Here is an 18,579-nt window from a genome sequence, read left to right on the forward strand (position 1 = left end):
CCAGCTGCTGGGAAAGCGGTTTCCATTGCTCATGAGTCTCACCCTTGAGGTGCCAGTTCCATCGACCCAGAGGAACGTAGCTGTCATGGCAGGCTATGATCAGAGTGAGGTAATAGGCCCTTGAATAGCTTGGGCCAGTCCCATGGAGGGCTTTGAAGAGTAGGACCAAGCCCTAGCACTTGACCTAGTATTTGATGGGGAATCAGTGTAGAGAGCAGAGCTCTGGGGTGATATGCACTCAGCAGCCTGCTCTGTAAGCTAAGTAGGCTGCTGAATTAGGAACCAATTGGGGCCTTAAGCGGAGTGTTTTTATGCCTAGGAACTGTATATTGCAGTAACCAAGCCTTGAGGTTGCCTGCAGCTGTCATCATTTGGGTATTCATAGTTGTAGAAATCACCCTCCCAAAAGGCTTAATGATTTATACATACCCCACCTCCTCCTACCTCCCAACCTCAACAGCTGAGTGTGAAACACTTACCCCAAGGCTGTGACCAAAGCCAGTACTTGGAGCTGGACTCGCAGCACTGATGTAACTGCTGACCCCTGAATCCTGATTGGCTGCTCCGTAAAGCTCTGCCATTGGCCCAGGACTGGTAGTGCCCAGAAACCCACCAGTGCGGCTCGGAGTAGAACCTAAGGGAGAAAGCAAAACTACAAGGTGAAGATCCCAAAATGCAACCCCGTCCCACCCCCCTCCCATAGCCCAGTGCAAACCTCAGCCAGGTTGCTTCAGAGGGTAGGAAAGTGGCAGTTACCTGTCCCTCGCACTACAGCTGCTGCCGCCGCTGCTGCCGCCATCGGTCCATATGCAGTAAGGGGAATTGCTGAAAGAGAAGGAACAGGCATCTCATAGTGGCACCAGAGGAAGCTCCTGAGCAGGCATCTTCACTTCCCTCTAGAAACAGCTGCCAAAAAAGTGCATTAGCTTGGCACGTAACCTACTACACTCAGGATGGATAAGCAGGAGGAACACACAGCCCTACATTTACAGGATAGTTTTCATTTAGAAAAGCCCTCAAGCAACTGAGCTGACCAATTCTAGACATAGGGAACTCTCTGTTTAGGACTGAAACACAGCGACATCTGGGTGACACTGTTCAACCACAGTACCACATGCCATCTTAGGGCAGGAAGTGACTGAGAATCCCATAGCCAGGTGAACTGGCATGGGGAATTTAGGATGGCTATTGGCATTTGGCTCCAACCCTAAAGGCTAGCACCCCAACTCTGGGGATTTTTGGTGGGCACAGAGGGTGGTCAGTAGCTTGGTTTGACGTCTCATCCAGAAGACAGCTTCAATGCTGATCATCCTCTAGCCATACTGGGGCACAGCACTGTACTCTAGCATCTTTCAACAGCAATGGTTCAATACTCTCACAACCTCCTCCACCCCAGCTCTCCCACTGCTGCAGACACGCAATCCTCCCTACTTTTCCAGCTCTCCTGCCAACTGCAACCCCCCAGCTGTCCATGCTAGCAGAGTGTGGAGCGTGCACCTGGGGGTGCAGAAGCCAGAAGAGGCACAATTAACATTGGAAGCTTTAACTTATATGTAGCAAATGTCATCCATATTTCTACTGCCATGGGTACCCAGCCCTGAGGCCACAAGGCACCTACCCACTACTGTTCTCATTGCCCCTAACATGCCTGGGTTAGCATTTCATGCTCAACTGCAAAATCCACTGTGATTCTGTTTACAGCAATGTAAAAAGAGGTCAGAACAAATCGATTGAGTTAAAGGGCTGAAATCCAGACTAGCTCAGGAGGGAATGTTTCATTGCAGGCTTTATCTGATTTCAGGCGTACATCACATTGGGGGCTTATATCTGGGTTAGTGGCTTATCATACGTCTACAGCAAACGTAAGCACAGAGCTGCAATATTTTTCTCCCAAAGATGCTGTTGTGGTGAATAAAGGGGCAGTTTTGCTGAGAAAGAATCCAATTTCCTCTGTAGAAAAAATATTTTTGCCTCGCAGTTTATCTAGTTAGAAACCAGACTTCTGCCTTGCCTAGGAAGCTCCCCTCTCATTAGCTGCTTCACACAGGAGCAGCATCTGATACTCTCAGAGTACCATCCTTCTTGTTTCAATGCTACTCAATACACTCCCTGCTGATGGTTGACATTTATAGAGCCACGTTCAGCCAGAAGATTCTTGAAGCACTTCACAACCTACTGGCCTGGTCCTGCAGGGTGCTGAATGCCCTGTTCCCACAGATGTCTCAGCAGGAGCTGCGGGAGCACAAACGTCCTAGGAGCAAGCCCAAGGTGTGCACATGAATCAGCACCCACCACTGACAAGCTGCCTGGTGACTGTTTAACAGCCCCCAGCAGAGAAGTGAGGAATGCCACCATCTCCAGCTGAAATTCTGGGGGGGATCTAGGGACAGAGGTTGTAATTACCCAACATGGCATGTAGCCAGGACACCAACATTAATAGTTCACTGCTGGCAAAAGTACCAGTGTCTCTCTAATGAGCTCCAATGAGCGGGACTTTTGTTTTATGCTCCTCCAGCAGCGAGGTGCCTCTTCGCACGCTGCAGGGGCACTAGTCCCATGTGGACTTAGAGGGAAGAGGACCTTTTACTGAGTTATCAACGCTACTCTTGCAACACCATTTTTTTCTATTCTAATGCAGACCCAGTCCAACCCTGCTCCGTTTGAGAACTGACAGAATCACAGCCACAGGTGGAATTTCAGAGGCTTATTCAGCTACACCTCTACTCCGATATAACGCGACCCGATATAACACAAATTTGGATATAACGTGGTAAAGTAGCACTCCAGGGAAGGGTGGGGGGGAGGACAGGGCTGTGCGCTCTGGCAGATCAAAGCAAGTTCGATATAATGCAGTTTCACCTCTAATGCGGTAAGATTTTTTGGCTCCCGAGGACAGCATTATATCGAGGTAGAGGTGTATATATGTGGCTCCAGGGGATGGCTTTATTAACTTAACACACCCCACTTCCCTTTGAGTAACTTGTTTTACCAACCTCAGCGTTCTTCGACGTGCACACTCTACGAGGATCAGCACTATTCTGCGCCATTGAAAAATCTCCTTCCAAGCCTCCCCAAACCCCCTGCAGCTAGCAAAGCTTCCAAATAATAAGCTCCCTGCAGAAATCTGCATCCTCACTACAGACAAATCCAGTCCTTGAAGAAACAGATGATGTCAAGGAAGTGTCAAAGTGAAAGGATGTTACGGAAGATGGGACGGTGGATAGGGAAGAGGAGGCCAGCCCACTGCTAGATACAGCTGCTTTTCTAGGACAAATACCAGGCATGCTACAGAGCTTGGGAAAACGTGACCATGGAAGGAAGATCCTATGGGAAGAGCAGCACCAAGAATACATGCTGCACAAACTCAGAGGCCTGAGGAGCTGAGGGAAGCAGCAGGTATTTGGGGAAATAATCAGACTCCTGACTAGTCCTTGCAAAACTTCATCATCCCCCCTTCTATTACACCAGGCTCAACCACCACTACTGATGAGTACAGCTGGGAGGTCCATCACACTCAACGTTCCTCTACCATTCCCTGCCTAGAGAGCCTGGGGCTTAGGTAGCGCTAAGCTCCCCCAGGTCCAGTGCCCTGCACTACACCAGCTCAGGCTGGCACTACAGTAGTGGATTTCTTAGAATGCACATTGCTAGCAACAAGTTTCCATCAATGATTTAGAGGCTAACCCCTGGATAAGGAGCGAAAACAGGGCAGGGAACAGCAGCATTCAGAAGCTAGAGAATTTGGGGATTCAAGCCCACTTGCTCTTATCATGTATGATCTGCATCTCTCACCTCCTCCAATGTGATATGCATGGTTCTGTTCCCCTCTCCACCCCTCACCCCCAGCCCCTGTTCTTGATGGAGCTAGTGCAGATGGAAGAGGAAATGAGGAACGTTTCCAGTCTCACTGCGCCAAGCTATGGGGCAGCGACATCACTGGAATAACCCAAAGCCCCTTCTCCCCTTCCAGCTTGTGAGTTTTAGGAAATCATGGGACTGACCTGTGAGCTCGGGGAGGACGGGGGCACTCGGGAGAGGGGTCCGCTCTACACGGAATTCTAAAAACGAAATGTAAGACAACTTAGGAACTTGTAAAACACCCCCGAGGGGATCTGGCAGAGAGAAAGCAGCATTGGGCCTTTCTGGCTAGAACACTGCAGCACCAGGCCTTCGACTCTTTGTTTTAAATGAATTTCAAGTTGGATTGACAGCACTGGAGACCAAAAGCCTCCGCTTACCTCCAGAACAGGCATAGCACAGGCAAGGGCAGTGGAAGCGTGCCTTACACTGCCCCGCCCAGACCACGTGCCTCAACTCTGCCCTGGAGGGACCATCTCTCGGGTTGAAAGGGAAATTGAGTGCCTTTGGCCCAGCCAATCCTTGGCCTCGCAGCTAGGACTGACAACAAATGCCAGTTGAGCTGGAGGTGGCTTTGTGACATGAACACCTGGTTCGGTAGGACTGAGACCCAGCACTGGATTCACACAGACTACCAGACAGCTACTTTCAGTTGCTGCCAACGTAGGCTGGGTTCTGACTAGCAGCTTAGAGGTGAAAGCTGCCAGAGCTCATTGCCAGTCGCCTAGTGTCAGGCCTTTCTACACAATCCATTGGGGGGGGGGGCAGAGGAGGGCAGGGACACTCAGAGTTGCCACTTGTCCTGAGAACAGCAGGGCAGTCTTTTATAGGATGGCCTTGCAGCCCGCTCTTTGCTTGTGCAGGAAGGGGAGGGGGAGGAGGCCAGCAGAAAGCTCAGAGCAGCTGCAGGGCATTCATCAGGGACCAGTCAGTGATGGTCACATATGGGCTTCAAAACGAGGAATGGGGCAGGTTGGGGAACGTACAAATATGCAGCGTTATGAAGAGGGGTTTACTGGGCCTTTAAGAGATCCAGGATACAACTTACTGCATCTCAGACTCTCACATTTAGGAAGCCTAGGAAACTTCAGGCCCATTTAAAGCTAGCAGGCTTCAAGTCCTGCACTTGGTTTTCAGAAAGGTGGCGACTCTGGCGGACAGACAGACACACACAGAGGCAGCAAAACAGGCAGAGATGCAAGGGCCATGCTGTGTAATAGCAGTCCCCACGGAGGGACCTAGCAGAGAGGGGGGTGCATGAACCTAGGACTTTTCCTGTCACTGGAGTGAGAGGATAGCAACAGCAGACGCGCACATGGCTACAGCCGCCTACCTAACTAGCCAGTAGGCTGTTCCCACCTATTCCAGGCCTCTGTCCCCTCCCACCTTCACAGATTTAAAGAAAGTCCAAATTAGGGCACGGGTAAAACAGGCAGAGTTGGGTCACATGCCACGGGCTTCCCTTAGTGTGAGGACAAATGGGCAGGAAGAGGCACTTACCAGGAAACTGGTAAGTGTAGCCAGGCGCAAGGCCCGTGTAACTCCGACTGGCATAAGTGGCAGCTTGGAAACCTGGATAACCTGCCAGCAGAAAAGAGGGGATTGTTACACGAACGCACACGATGCCACTTTCCAGTTCCAGCTCTGCCTGCCTCCCCATAGCCTGAACACACACTGCGAAAGGACCAAGTAACATAGCAGTTACCACACACAGTGCGCACCATGCAGGAATCTGGGGAAGGATTTTAATACATTGCCCCTTCGTAGTTCCAGACATTGTTACCCTGCAAAGACATGTAAGAAAGCTGTCAGAAAGCTCAAGGTTTTCTGAAAGGGGGCTCTGAGAGACAGTGGAGCATATGGATGATGAGTGATTTAGTGCCAGTCAATCATCTACTTTAGTAATAGGGCTGCTGGCTAACACTCTGAAGTAGTTACAGAAAGAACAGGTGGCTGAAAACATGCAGGCAGATAGCCTGTTCCTGGCACAGATCATGAGGACAAGTCTTCCCATTTCCTGAGACGCTGTCACAGCTAATCACCTACTTTAAACAGTCCCATGAGAAAGCTAGCAGCTGACTAAGAGCTGAATGTTTGATTTGAGATCTCCCATGACAAGCATACATGGATTTCCCACTGACTCATTTGAGTCTACTGGTTTAAAATACAATTCTACTCAAAAAACCCAAAAACTAAAATCTGAAGTGGCTCTGTGGGGTTCCAGATCTATTTTATCTCAGCGGCTCTAGTGAGAATGTGCCGAGTGCAAATGCAAAGAAGAGGTGTTTTTCCTCTGCCTGCCAGCCCAAGCTGGGATCCAAGTGCCAGGTTGAACGTTCCTCCTCCAGCACTACCCCCTGGGGCCCTGACCCAAAGGACACGTGTGTTTGTTCACCTTAACCACACCTATAATACAGGTTGGATGGGCTCAGGGTGCTGGTGACAATTAAGCAAGAAAGAACCAAGTTTGACTCACAGACCCTAAAAGGAGCTAATTGGGCTGGAAGTCAGCGGTGTGGGGGGAACCCCACACCTTTTCCTTTGTAACCTGAACACAGAAAAGAGGTCCCCACAATGCCACACAGACACTTCCTTGTCAGAGTGGCCGGTTTGATTTGTGACCCAGAATGCGTTCCCTAAAGGAGGGAAGTCAGTGGTATAAAGGCTCCACTGAATTCTCAAGGACATTTTTATCGCCCTTGAAAACAATTATCAGAGGGGTAGCCATGTTAGTCTGGATCTGTAAAAGCAGCAAAGAATCCTGTGGCACCTTATAGACTAACAGACGTTTTGGAGCATGAGCTTTCGTGGGTGAATACCCACTTTGTCGGATTTTCGTCGAAATTTCCAGGGGCAGGTATATATATGCAAGCAAGAAGCAAGCTAGAGATAACGAGGTTAGTTCAGTCAGGGAGGATGAGGCCCTGTTCTAGCAGTTGAGGTGTGAAAACCAAGGGAAGAGAAACTGGTTTTGTAGCTAGCAAGCCATTCACAGACTTTGTTTAATCCTGAGCTGATAGTGTCAAATTTGCAGATGAACTGAAGCTCAGCAGTTTCTCTTTGAAGTCTGGTCCTGAAGTTTTTTTGCTGCAGGATGGCCACCTTAAGATCTGCTATTGTGTGGCCAGGAAGGTTGAAGTGTTCTCCTACAGGTTTTTGTATATTGCCATTCCTAATATCTGATTTGTGTCCATTTATCCTTTTCCATAGAGACTGTCCAGTTTGGCCGATGTACATAGCAGCAAACAGGAAAACATCAAAAAAAGAGCTCTCCAGCCTGGAGACTCTCATTAATAACCAAACTTCCATACAAACGGACTTCACTAAAATAAGACAGGAGATCTACATTACTCTCTTCACCTCTCTACAATGGAAAAAGGAGTGTAAGCTGTCTAAACTCCGACCTGCACATGGGGCCACAACCGTGGTACCCCTAACCCACCCAGCAATATTGTCAATCTATCCAACCACAAACTCAGCCCAGAAGAAAAGTCTGTCCTATCTCGAGGACTCTCTTTCTGCCCTGCCACCCCCACCAACATGATACAGTTCTGCAGCGATCTGGAAGCTTACTTTTGCTGTCTCCGACTCAAAGAATACTTTCAGGACAACAGTGAACAGTGCACTGATACACAGTTACCCTCCCACCAACAACACAGGAAGAAGAACTCCACATGGACTTCTCCTGAGGGTCAAAATGACAGTCTGGACCTATACATTGAATGCTTCCGCTGACGTGCACAGACAGAAATTGTGGAAAAACAACATCGCTTGCCTCATAACCTAAGTCGTGCAGAACGCAATGCCATCCACAGCCTCAGAAACCACCCTGACATTATAATCAAAGAGGCTGATAAAGGAGGTGCTGTTGTCATCATGAACAGGTCTGACTACCGAAAGGAGGCCGCCAGACAACTCTCCAATACCAAATTCTACAGGCTACTTCCCTCAGATCCACTAAGGAATACACTAAGAAACTGCACCATCTACCTCAGGACACTCCCTACACTAACACTGGAACAAATCAATGTACCTTTAGAGCCCCGACCAGGGTTATTCTATCTACTGCCCAAGATCCACAAACCCAGAAATCCTGGACGCCCCATCATCTCGGGCATTGGCACTCTCACTGAAGGACTGTCTGGATATGTAGACTCTCTACTCAGACCCTATGCCACCAGCACTCCCAGCTATCTCCGAGACACCACTGATTTCCTGAGGAAACTACAATGCAGTGGTGACCTTCCAGAAAACACCATCCTAGCCACCATGGATGTAGAGGCTCTCTACACAAACATCCCACACACAGATGGAATACACGTTGTCAGGAACAGTATCCCTGATGATGCCACAGCACAACTGGCTGCTGAGCTCTGTGCCTTTATCCTCACACACAACTATTTCAAATTTGATGACAATATATATATGCAGGTCAGTGGCATCGCTATGGGCACCCGCACGGCCCCACAATATGCCAATATTTTTATGGCCGACCTGGAACAACGCTTCCTCAGCTCCCATCCACTCATGCCTCTTCTCTACCTATGCTACATTGATGACATCATCATCATCTGGACCCATGGGAAGGAGACTGGAAAAATTCCACCATGATTTCAACAGCTTCCACCCCACCATCAACCTCAGCCTGGACCAATCTACACGGGAGGTCCACTTCCTAGACACCACAGTGCAAATAAGTGATGGTCACATTAACACCACCCTATACCGAATACCTACCGACCGCTATGCCTACCTTCATGCCTCCAGCTTCCATACCGGACACACCACACGATCCATTATCTACAGCCATGCACTGAGGTACAACCACATCTGCTCTAACCCCTCAGACAGAGACCAACACCTACAAAATCTCCACCAAGCATTCTCAAAACTACAATACCCGCACGAGGAAATAAGGAAACAGATCAACAGAGCCAGACGTGTACCCAGAAGCCTCCTACTGCAAGACAAACCCAAGAAAGAAACCAACAGGACTCCACTGGCCATCACATACAGTCCCCAGCTAAAACCCCTCCAACGCATCATCAGGGATCTACAACCCATCCTGGACAATGATCCCACACTTTCACAGGCCCTGGATGGCAGGCCAGTCCTTGCCCACAGACAACCTGCCAACCTGAAGCATATTCTCAACAGTAACTGCACACCGCACCATAGTAACTCTAGCTCAGGAACCAAACCATGCAACAAATCTCAATGCCAACTCTGCCCACATATCTACACCAGCGACACCATTACAGGACCTAACCAGATCAGCCACACCATCACCGGTTCATTCACCTGCACGTCCACCAATGTAATATACACCATCATATGCCAGCAATGCCCCTCTGCTATGTACATCGGCCAAACTGGACAGTCTCTATGGAAAAGGATAAATGGACACAAATCAGATATTAGGAATGGCAATATACAAAAACCTGTAGGAGAACACTTCAACCTTCCTGGCCACACAATAGCAGATCTTAAGGTGGCCATCCTGCAGCAAAAAATTTCAGGACCAGACTTCAAAGAGAAACTGCTGAGCGTCAGTTCATCTGCAAATTTGACACCATCAGCTCAGGATTAAACAAAGACTGTGAATGGCTTGCCAGCTACAAAACCAGTTTCTCCTCCCTTGGTTTTCACACCTCAACTGCTAGAACAGGGCCTCATCCTCCCTGACTGAACTAACCTCGTTATCTCTAGCTTGCTTCTTGCTTGCATATATATACTTGCCCCTGGAAATTTCCACTACATGCATCCGACGACGTGGGTATTCGCCCACGAAAGCTCATGCTCCAAAACGTCTGTTAGTCTATAAGGTGCCACAGGATTCTTTGCTGCTTGAAAACAATGAGACTGTTTATTAGGATGATACAGAGAGAACACGCTCTGCTTGTGTATTTGAAGTGATTACACTCTCCCCTTCGCCCAGCTGAAGAAGGGTGACTAATAGTATTTGAGGCTGTTGAAGCAAACATGAATTGTACAGTCTAGCCCAGGACAGCAGTAAAATACGTGGACGTGGAAAACTCTGCTTTTGGCCCAATTGTGTTACCAGGGCATATACAGCCTTTTATTTGTGTCGAGTCACAGTGTATATTCTGTTCTATAGGTATTATATTGGACAGGAATTCCAATTATGTGTTAAAATTTCTCCCAACCCAACTGCATTCCTGTTCTTTTTGTGACTCCACCTCTACAACCGTGCATACACACTATATCTACAGTTCTTCCACGCTGCCACCAGAGGGCAATTTGTGATCATAAATTGATCCCAGCCCTCCTCCTAGCTTCAGCGTTGCTTTTCAAAATGGGGTCTGATGTCATAGATCCAATCTCTTCTTGAACAGCCTGAGTCACCTCCCCCACTGTATTATCCCTGGAAACGTAGTCCCAGAATAAAGCCTTCTGCCCCCTGAGCAGAGTCGCGTACTGCTGCTGCCAAGTATGACATGGGGGCTAGAAAGAAGGGTTTTTTGCAGCGCTTACCCAGCATGCCAATCCCAAGCATGAAGGCATCCATCCCATAAGGCATCACTCGGGACCGCCCTCTCGCAGAGCCAGTGGGGGACATCACTTCCTTTGGCTGCGCTTTTTTACATTCCACCTGCCACAAGGAAAAAAAAAATGTCGGACCTTGGCCTTGACTTGCACAGCACGTTTGCTTGGAGCACATACAGTACCGCAGGCCACAGGCCAGGACGGCTGCCTTAGTGCACTGGAACCACTGCGCTTGCTGTCCCATGCACCACTCCCCAAGCCTGCCTCCCATCCTGCAACCACTAACACGGCCTGCAGCCTCCCCCGCCCTGTTACTCTGCTAGAGAAGCACCATTGTTGAGTAGTTAAAACAGGTGACTAAAAGTTCTATGCGTGGTTCTGTCCTTGACTTTCTCTGTGACTTTCGGCAAGACAACCTTGGAGCCTCAGTGTCCTCATTTGTTAAACAAGGATACCTGCCTCACAGGGGTGGGGAGAAGTTTAGTTAACACTTGTACAGCACTCAGGGGTCAGTTACAATTCCCAATTATGGTTAGACTGCATTGTCTTTAGGGCTCCAAATACCAGCAGTGGCTCCCCTCCTTGTTGAGTTCCTCCTCCCTAGATCTGGGGCAGTGATTTCAGGGGTCCCATCTGCTTCCAACCTGCAGTCCCAGAGCCCCAGTGCTATACCCCATCCCTCCACAGCCAGCTTTGTCCTTCACACTTACCATTTTGTTATTGATCTCATGGAAGTGGATCTCACACACCTTCTCCACAATATCTTCACTCTCAAATGTGACGAATCCAAACCCTGAAGAAAGGGCAACACTTCCTGGTCAGGGCACAACTTTGTGATCAGTACCTGCCACCTGCCTGTCCACATGCCCAAGAGAGAAGGCAACCCAGAGGTTCGTGGGGTGGACCAGTTGGGTCATGGCAATACTTCCACTCCCCTCTGGTCTCCAGTAAGTCCTGCATGCATGCAACATTCATATGAGGAGCAGGGAAATCACTGTCCTCTCCCAGATTTCCCTCTCTTCTCCCAGCTCCATTTCTGCACCTCCCACCTTCACTAAAGCCCATGGCACTTGTTGCTGATGGATTTATTCTATTAAACTTTGCCATTTTTCCAAGACAAACTAGATGGCTTAATGACAGATAACACAATAGAGAGTTCCAATCCAGCAGAGGTCCATATAAACAAAATTGTGGCCTACCAATGCCTGTTCACAATGTGAAATGAGTTTGGTGGGTTCCAGTCCAGTCCCCCACATCACAAACATCACCATCCCAAATAGTGAAATTTAGCATATTTTAAAGCCCTGCCTGTACATTAATTGGTCCTTACAGCCCTGTGACAGGCAAATATCAGAATCACTATTTCTGGAGCAAAACCAAGGCATGGAAAGGTTAAGTGATTTGCTCACGTTCACACTGTCCATCGGTATCTGAGGCGGGAATAGAATTTGGGAGTTCTTGCCTCCCAGCCCTATGCTCAGAGCACATCTCTAACCGACCCCTTTGCTGCCAGTCTTGGCAAAGGACTGACTGGGCTCTGGAGTCCAAACTTCCTTATTGCAGCCAGGGGTGGCCCTTTTAGGGAAGAGCAGAGGCATGGCAGCGAGGGACTTTGAGTGAGCTTGCATTGCAGCTGTAGCTAAATGGAGCTTTCAGCATCCAGGGCTGCTAACTGAGTCAACTTCACCAGTGCTAAAAAAATCACTTAAACACACACTTTTCTATTTTTCAGTATTTTCCAAGATGGACTGGACTCTTTCTATGAGCTTCTCCTTTCTCTCCAGGTAGGAATTTATATTGCCCCAATCATGGTCTGGTATCTGGGTGCCTTGGAAACTCAAGAGAAAGTACCCTACACTGTAGCCATGAAGTTGCCAACACCAGACCAGATGATTGGTCCATCTAGTCTAATATCCTGTCTCAGGCAGGGACCAATACCTGATGGCTCAGAGGAAGGCAGTCCTCCCTACCCCCTTCTGTAATACTCTACATAAGAATGGCCATACTAAGTCAGACCAGTGGTCCATCAAGCCCAGTATGCTGTCTTCCAACAATGGCCAGTGGCAGGTGCTTCATAGGGAATGAACAGCACAGGGTAATTATCGAGTGATCTGTCCCCCGTCATTTAAATCCCAGCTTTTGGCAGTTGGAGGTTTAGGGACATGCAGAACATGGGGTTGCGTCCCTGACCACATTGGCTAATAGTCATTGATGGACCTATTCTTTATGAACATATCTAATTCTTTTTTGAATCCTGTTATATTTTTGGCTTTCACAACTTACCCGGGTAATGAGTTCCACAGGTTGACTATGCATATTGCGAATTATTTCCTTAAGTTTATTTTAAACCTGCTGCCTATTAATTTCAGTGGGTGACCCCTGCTTCTTGCATTATGTGAAGAGTTAAATAACACTTCCTTTTTCACTTTCTCCAAACCATTCATGATTTTATAGACCTCTATCATATCCCCCCTTAGTCATCTCTTCTGTAGGCTGAATAGCCCCCGCCTTTTTAATCTCTCCTAGTCTGTTTTTGTTGCCCTTCATTGTATCTTTTCCAATTCTAATACATCTTTTTAAGATGGAGCATGCAGGACTCAAGGTGTGAGCATACCATGGATTTATATAGTGGCATTACGATTTTTTTTCGTCTTATTATTTATCCCTTTCCTAATAGTTCCTAACATTTGGTTTGCTTTTTTGACTGCCGCTGCACACGGAGATGTTTTGAGATAACTAACCACAATGACTCCAAGATCTCTTTCTTGAGAGATAACAGCTAATTTAGACCCCATCATTTTGTATGTACAGTTGGGATTATGCTTTCCAATGTGCATTACTTTGCATTTGTTGACACTGAATTTCATCTGCCATTTTGTTACCCAGTCACCTAGTTTTGTGAGAACCATTTATAACTCTTTGCAGTCAGTTTTCGAGGTCTCTACATTGAGTAATTCTGTATCGTTCGCAAACTTTGGCACTTCACTTTTTACCTCTTTTCTAGATCATTTATGAGTATGTTGAACAGCATTGGTCCTAGTACAGATCCTTGGGAGACCCTGCTATTTACCCCTCTCCATTGTGAAAACTGACCATCTATAACTACCCTTTGTTTCCTATCTTTAATCAGTTACTGGTCCATGCGAGGACCCTCCCTCTTTTCTCATGACTGCTTATTTTGCTCTAGCCAATTCCCGTAGAGGGCAGAAGTGCAGGATCTGATGATTTATTATGAGCTAGCCATTTTTTTCCCCCGTCAGTGTGGGGCTAGAGTGGTACATCTATAAAATCAGGCAACCAGAATCACCTAAACGGTAAGAAAATGGGATGCACTGAGGGGCACCCTAGACAGCAAGCGTGAATACTTAAGTATGGCTCGGAGAGAGAGCCAAAAGCAGAAAGTGCTTCCTGTGTGAGTCTGAGGCAGATAAACAAACACACTGTGTAAGTGCTTAGTGACGTACGTGAACATGGCAGTGGCCCAGCAAAGGGCTGTCACCATCAAAGTGTAGTTGTGTCCTCAGGATGGTGCACACCATTGTGGTGTCCTCCTAAGAGTGGTAGCCAGTTAGAGGGCACATGTACAAGAGAATCAGGCACCTCCAAAACTAAGGCTCAAACTCAGTGGTCTCCTGTCTGATCCGAAGAGCCTGAATACCAAAGCCAGGCTCCCACTCTGCAACCAGATTCCACAAATGGGATTTGACGAAAAGGTGACTTGGGAGCCTTGGGCTGAGGAAGGGGTCAGAGGCAGGCACTCTTCTGGGTCTTGCGTCAGCTTCTCCAGGGTTTGGATTACGCAGGACAAGGTAAGACACACACAGACGACTGGAGCCACGTAGGTAGTGGGGAGGGGAGGAGGCTGCCTCCTCTCACATGTCAGCCACTAGGCAAGTTTACAGCACAGGAAACAGGCTGGACAAAAGCTCTCTGTGATGCAAAGGACTCTGCTAAAGGATGCGGATGCTAAGGGATGGGTGATGGGAGGTGAGATAAAGAGCAGCTGTGACCTGCATGCCCTGCTGCTGGCCACGGGACACTAGCTTCCCCTCCACCCCCATCACCACAAACACACACGCTGCTCCTGTCATTACGCGATCCCCTGCCAGCTCCCCACCCACCCACACTCGCTGCCAGGGTGCTGCCCTCACCTCGGTGTCGGTTGGTTGTCTTGTCAAACATCAGCATAGCATCATCCACCTGCAAGGGGCACAAAGGAGGAAAGGGCTCAGATCAGGTTATTACTAAGAAAGAGCTCTCTCCCACTCTCCCTCCTTCCGGCTGGCTCCATGCCAGAGAGAAACGAGACACCCATCTGCCCCCAAAGCGGAACATCACACACACACACACCCCAACCATTCACTTACCCTTGGGAGGCCCCCCAAGTGCCAGGGCCCTGACCCAACAATGAGACAGGATTTCCCCCCACATTAAAGCGTCCCCGCTGTACTGAGGGCAGGGACTCCCAGCCTGAACCAATGGGCCCATCTCCATCCAACTTTTAGGGTGCTGGAACAGGTTCCCACCTAGCCATCTCCTGGGACAGGCAGGCACTTTCCTTCCCACTGAGCCAGGAAGCAGCCCTGGACAATTTGTCTGCAGCTTCGGGGGGGTGGGAGGGGGGCGGGTGGGAGAGACTGACTGACTGACTCAGGGTATGGCTACACTTGAAATTTCAAAGCTAGTGTGGTTGGAGCGCTAGCGCTGGGAGAGAGCTCTCCCAGCACTGCACGTAAACCACATCCCTTACGGGTGTAGCTTGCAGCGCTGGGAGCTGCGCTCCCAGCGCTGCGGCACTGATTACACTGAGGTCTTACAGCGCTGTATCTTGCAGCGCTCAGGGGGGTGAGAGCGAAAGTTGCAGCGCTGTAAAGTGCCAGTGTAGCCAAAGCCTCAGTGTCCATGTGCACAAACCAAAGCCTGAGAAGGGAGAAGGAACAAGAGCCTCACAGAGACAGAAAATGGAGGCCTCAGACACAACAGAGACTCTGCTTGGGGACTTTGGGAAGCCACCTCCACCCCAGAGGAGCTTTCCTCTAAGTGAGATTTCCCACTGCTGGAGGGTGTAATTAGAGCAAATTTACTGCAAGGACTGAGCTAGTGCTGCCTACTGAATGGGGGAAGTGGAGGCAGACACCAGCCATCCCCCTCCCCCACCCTGGGGCCACTCTCCCTCTCCAGCCCCTGCCCCCACCAGTGCCTGGTGCAACTTTCTTTCCCGTGCCTGTGCTCTGCTGGGTATTTCCTTGTAGAAAAGCAAATCTGTGCTGCTACAAGTCAGGCCAAGCAGAGTTAAAAACGCACTCCAATCCCCTCTGCGTAAACCACCATGTAAACCTGTCCCACTGACCCGTGCTCCTCACTAACACCACTGCCTTAATCTGATCATGAAACTGGATGTGCAAGTGCTCAAGGGAGGGGCAACGGTATCTATCCAGCAGCTAGCCAGGGCCTTCCTCTGCCTCAATTAACAACAGCCAGGAGGGACCAAAGTAGCCGATATTGCTTGGGAGCAGCTATTTTTCCCTCCCTCACTTACAATTCCCTTTCTTCCTCCTTCCCAGCCTCGGTCAGCGAAGGAAGCTGAGATACTGCCTCCCCAGAAAGACCCTGCAGTCCATGGCCCGAAGCATAAGGGGCTGAGTCCATCTCTACCAACCAGCACTGTCAGATAGCCAAGCCCCAGGCTTCATTCAAAAGACAGCTTGCAGCTGGAATGAGATGGGGAGGGGGCTTACCAACATCCCCCCGCCCCCGACGAGAGGGCTCCATCAGCCTCAGCTGCCAGTGAGATAAAGGGGCACCTTTCTCCCATAGGTGAGAATGGAAAGAAGCCATTACTAAATACCCTCCACAATGTCACATGGAAAAGGGTCATATGGTCACTTGGGTCCCCCCCAAGAACAGGGGTCACCACCCACATCTGCCAGCTCCAAAGAGCACAGTGACATTCAGAGGACTCAGCTACCATCCCACACCTCACTGCAGCCAGGGAAGTGGGATTTGAACTTTCCCAGCTAGGCCCAAGATCCATCAGATCAGTGGTGTCAAGACCTGAGAAACTCACTAGTGATCCAAGTTGAGCAGAAAGGGTCCGAACAGTTTATATGGAAGATATGACAACCAACACTTTGTCTGACACTCCATGCTACTGGCTTCTCTCCGCTGAGGCAGGTGGGAGGGGGAGTTGCCTAATGGGTGGAAATATGCTGCAGCTGCTCGCTTTCACTCTCATCAGCCATACCCACTGTTTACAATGGTCTTTGTTACCTGCAGAGCTTGGAAAGGGAGGGAGCTTTCACGACTGGTGGATCCCATGGGTTAATTAAGGTTATGCGGGCCTGAATGGGATGGAGCACAATACCATGGCCCTCTCGGCAACACCCTAAAATCAGCAGCTGCCTCCTTGCAGTGCATGAACCCCAATCACAGTAGCTACCATCCCGAACTAAGCCTCACGTCCTGACGGAGCTAGCAGTAGTCCCCTAAAAATCAGCCAATCCTCTCTGAAATCTCGTCCTTCAAAGTCAGATTGCCCACTCTGTACTCTAAACAAGCCCCCACACAGCCTATTTACATTTACAGTCTGAAAACAACTGGCCGCTACATGAACGCTACAGCAGTGCCACAAAACTCAGCCAACTCCTGCACCCTCTCAATATCTTGAGCCTCCCATCCAGGAGCTCTAGGATCAAACAAAATCCTGTAAGGGCCAGGATCATTTTATACACCAGCATAAATACACTTTTAGAGTATCAACAGAAGCATTCACAGATAAATAACGGTTCAAAACACAGCAAAATGGATTCCTCAGACTTTCACCTCTAGAGACCCTGAGTCACATCTTTCCAACGTAACAGGCTAAATAAGTTTGATGGGCTCAGACTAGTTTGGAAATTGACCCGCAGTTCAGCACAACTGGTGAATTTCTTTTAGGAGAGGCCCAAATTAGAACATCAGTGGGTTAGAATTAAGGAGCATCAGCAGCCTGAGGGGCTCAGGACTGGCTCAGCCAGCATTACAAATCATCAGGATTGAGGTGCACTGTCAGAACAGCATGAGTGGCCCAGGCCTGTCCCAGCATGGGGTGGCCACTTGCAATTCCCCATCCCATCAGTCAAACTCCCTTGTAATCGCCCTGCTGTGTCACACAACTGTACCATGAGGAGCTCTCAGGCTAGCACTGCCATGGTAACTCCCAGGACACTTCAATAAGCTGTGCTGGCCCTGGGCTGGCTCTGGTGTCCTGGGGACAACGAACACTAAAACACTCCAAAACCCACACAACAAAACGAAAGTGGAGCTCATTCCAGGATACCCTTCACTCCAGCAGCTCAGAGCAGGGAGGGACTTTGCATCTCAAACACCACCCTGACAGGGTTTCTCAAACTACACAACACAGGACTCAAACAGCACCACCCTGTGGAGAGCATGGTGGATTATGGAAGATAAGCAAGAACAAAGAAACTTCCAGCTGAAGAGCAGAAAGAGCAAGAATTCAACCACAGAGCAAAAAACTAAGCAATCCAGACAATATGGCAGAAGTGCAGGGAAACCTGGGAAGTGCCTAACTGTGTGCTCAGCTGCCACCGACTGCTGTCAGTATGGAAGGCCAGGGGGATCAGACAGGAGGCTCACCCTCTGCCAGGGAGATGCACCTAGGAATGCCAAGCATGGGTGCTTTACAGACATGAACCAATAAATCCCACAGCTTCCCTGTGAGGGGGGGTGTGTGTCATGATTATTTGTCCCATTTCACAGATGGTGAAACCGAGGCATAGAGCAGCAAAGTGGCTTGTCCAAGATCAGTGTCAGGAATGGAAGCCAGGGGATGCTGAGCTTGCAGCTCCTGGAAAGCAGAAGGCCAGGCTCCCCTTCAGCCCTCAGCACATTCCCAGTGACACAGGCCATTCGGAGCACCGCACCGGGTGCACATTCAACTCACCAACTGCTAACGTGTGTCCTTAATAGGCTTCGGTGTCCATGGAAACCCAGGGCCCGGGAGGCGGGATTAGTGGGGCCGGCTGGCCCCAGCAGCCAAGTTCATGTGGCCAAGCGCTAAGTGTGAGTGGCAGTCCTTGGCGGGCGGCTATTGTTGTGGCTGGCTGTTGGGTGCCTCTCTGGGCAGAGCCCCCGCTGGGATCCTTGCCACTCCCCAGCCCATTCTCCTGAGCCTTTCTTCTCCGGGCCACGCTAGCTTTGCCAACGCCGAGT

The 18,579-nt window shown here is 49.4% G+C and overlaps 1 protein-coding gene across 10 annotated transcripts in view; it reads right to left on the minus strand.

Annotated features, from left to right (window-relative positions):
* The window catches only part of MSI1 (musashi RNA binding protein 1), a 41,808-nt gene that overhangs the window by 4,097 nt on the left and 19,132 nt on the right, over nucleotides 1-18,579 (minus strand). For 4 of the 10 annotated variants that reach the window (XM_050923632.1, XM_050923641.1, XM_050923634.1 and 1 more), the window contains exons 7-13: nucleotides 14,517-14,565; nucleotides 11,076-11,158; nucleotides 10,354-10,471; nucleotides 5,359-5,439; nucleotides 4,002-4,058; nucleotides 757-825; nucleotides 480-652 (exon numbers count right to left, since the gene is read on the minus strand). In XM_050923632.1, coding sequence (XP_050779589.1) covers nucleotides 480-652; nucleotides 757-825; nucleotides 4,002-4,058; nucleotides 5,359-5,439; nucleotides 10,354-10,471; nucleotides 11,076-11,158; nucleotides 14,517-14,565 — 630 coding nt within the window. The remainder of the gene's footprint in view (nucleotides 1-479; nucleotides 653-756; nucleotides 826-4,001; nucleotides 4,059-5,358; nucleotides 5,440-10,353; nucleotides 10,472-11,075; nucleotides 11,159-14,516; nucleotides 14,566-18,579) is intronic. The other 6 variants (XM_050923635.1, XM_050923637.1, XM_050923638.1 and 3 more) reach the window with 3 other exon arrangements.

The sequence above is a fragment of the Gopherus flavomarginatus genome, chromosome 15, assembly GCF_025201925.1.
Source record: "Gopherus flavomarginatus isolate rGopFla2 chromosome 15, rGopFla2.mat.asm, whole genome shotgun sequence".
In the NCBI taxonomy this organism is placed as follows: domain Eukaryota; kingdom Metazoa; phylum Chordata; order Testudines; family Testudinidae; genus Gopherus; species Gopherus flavomarginatus.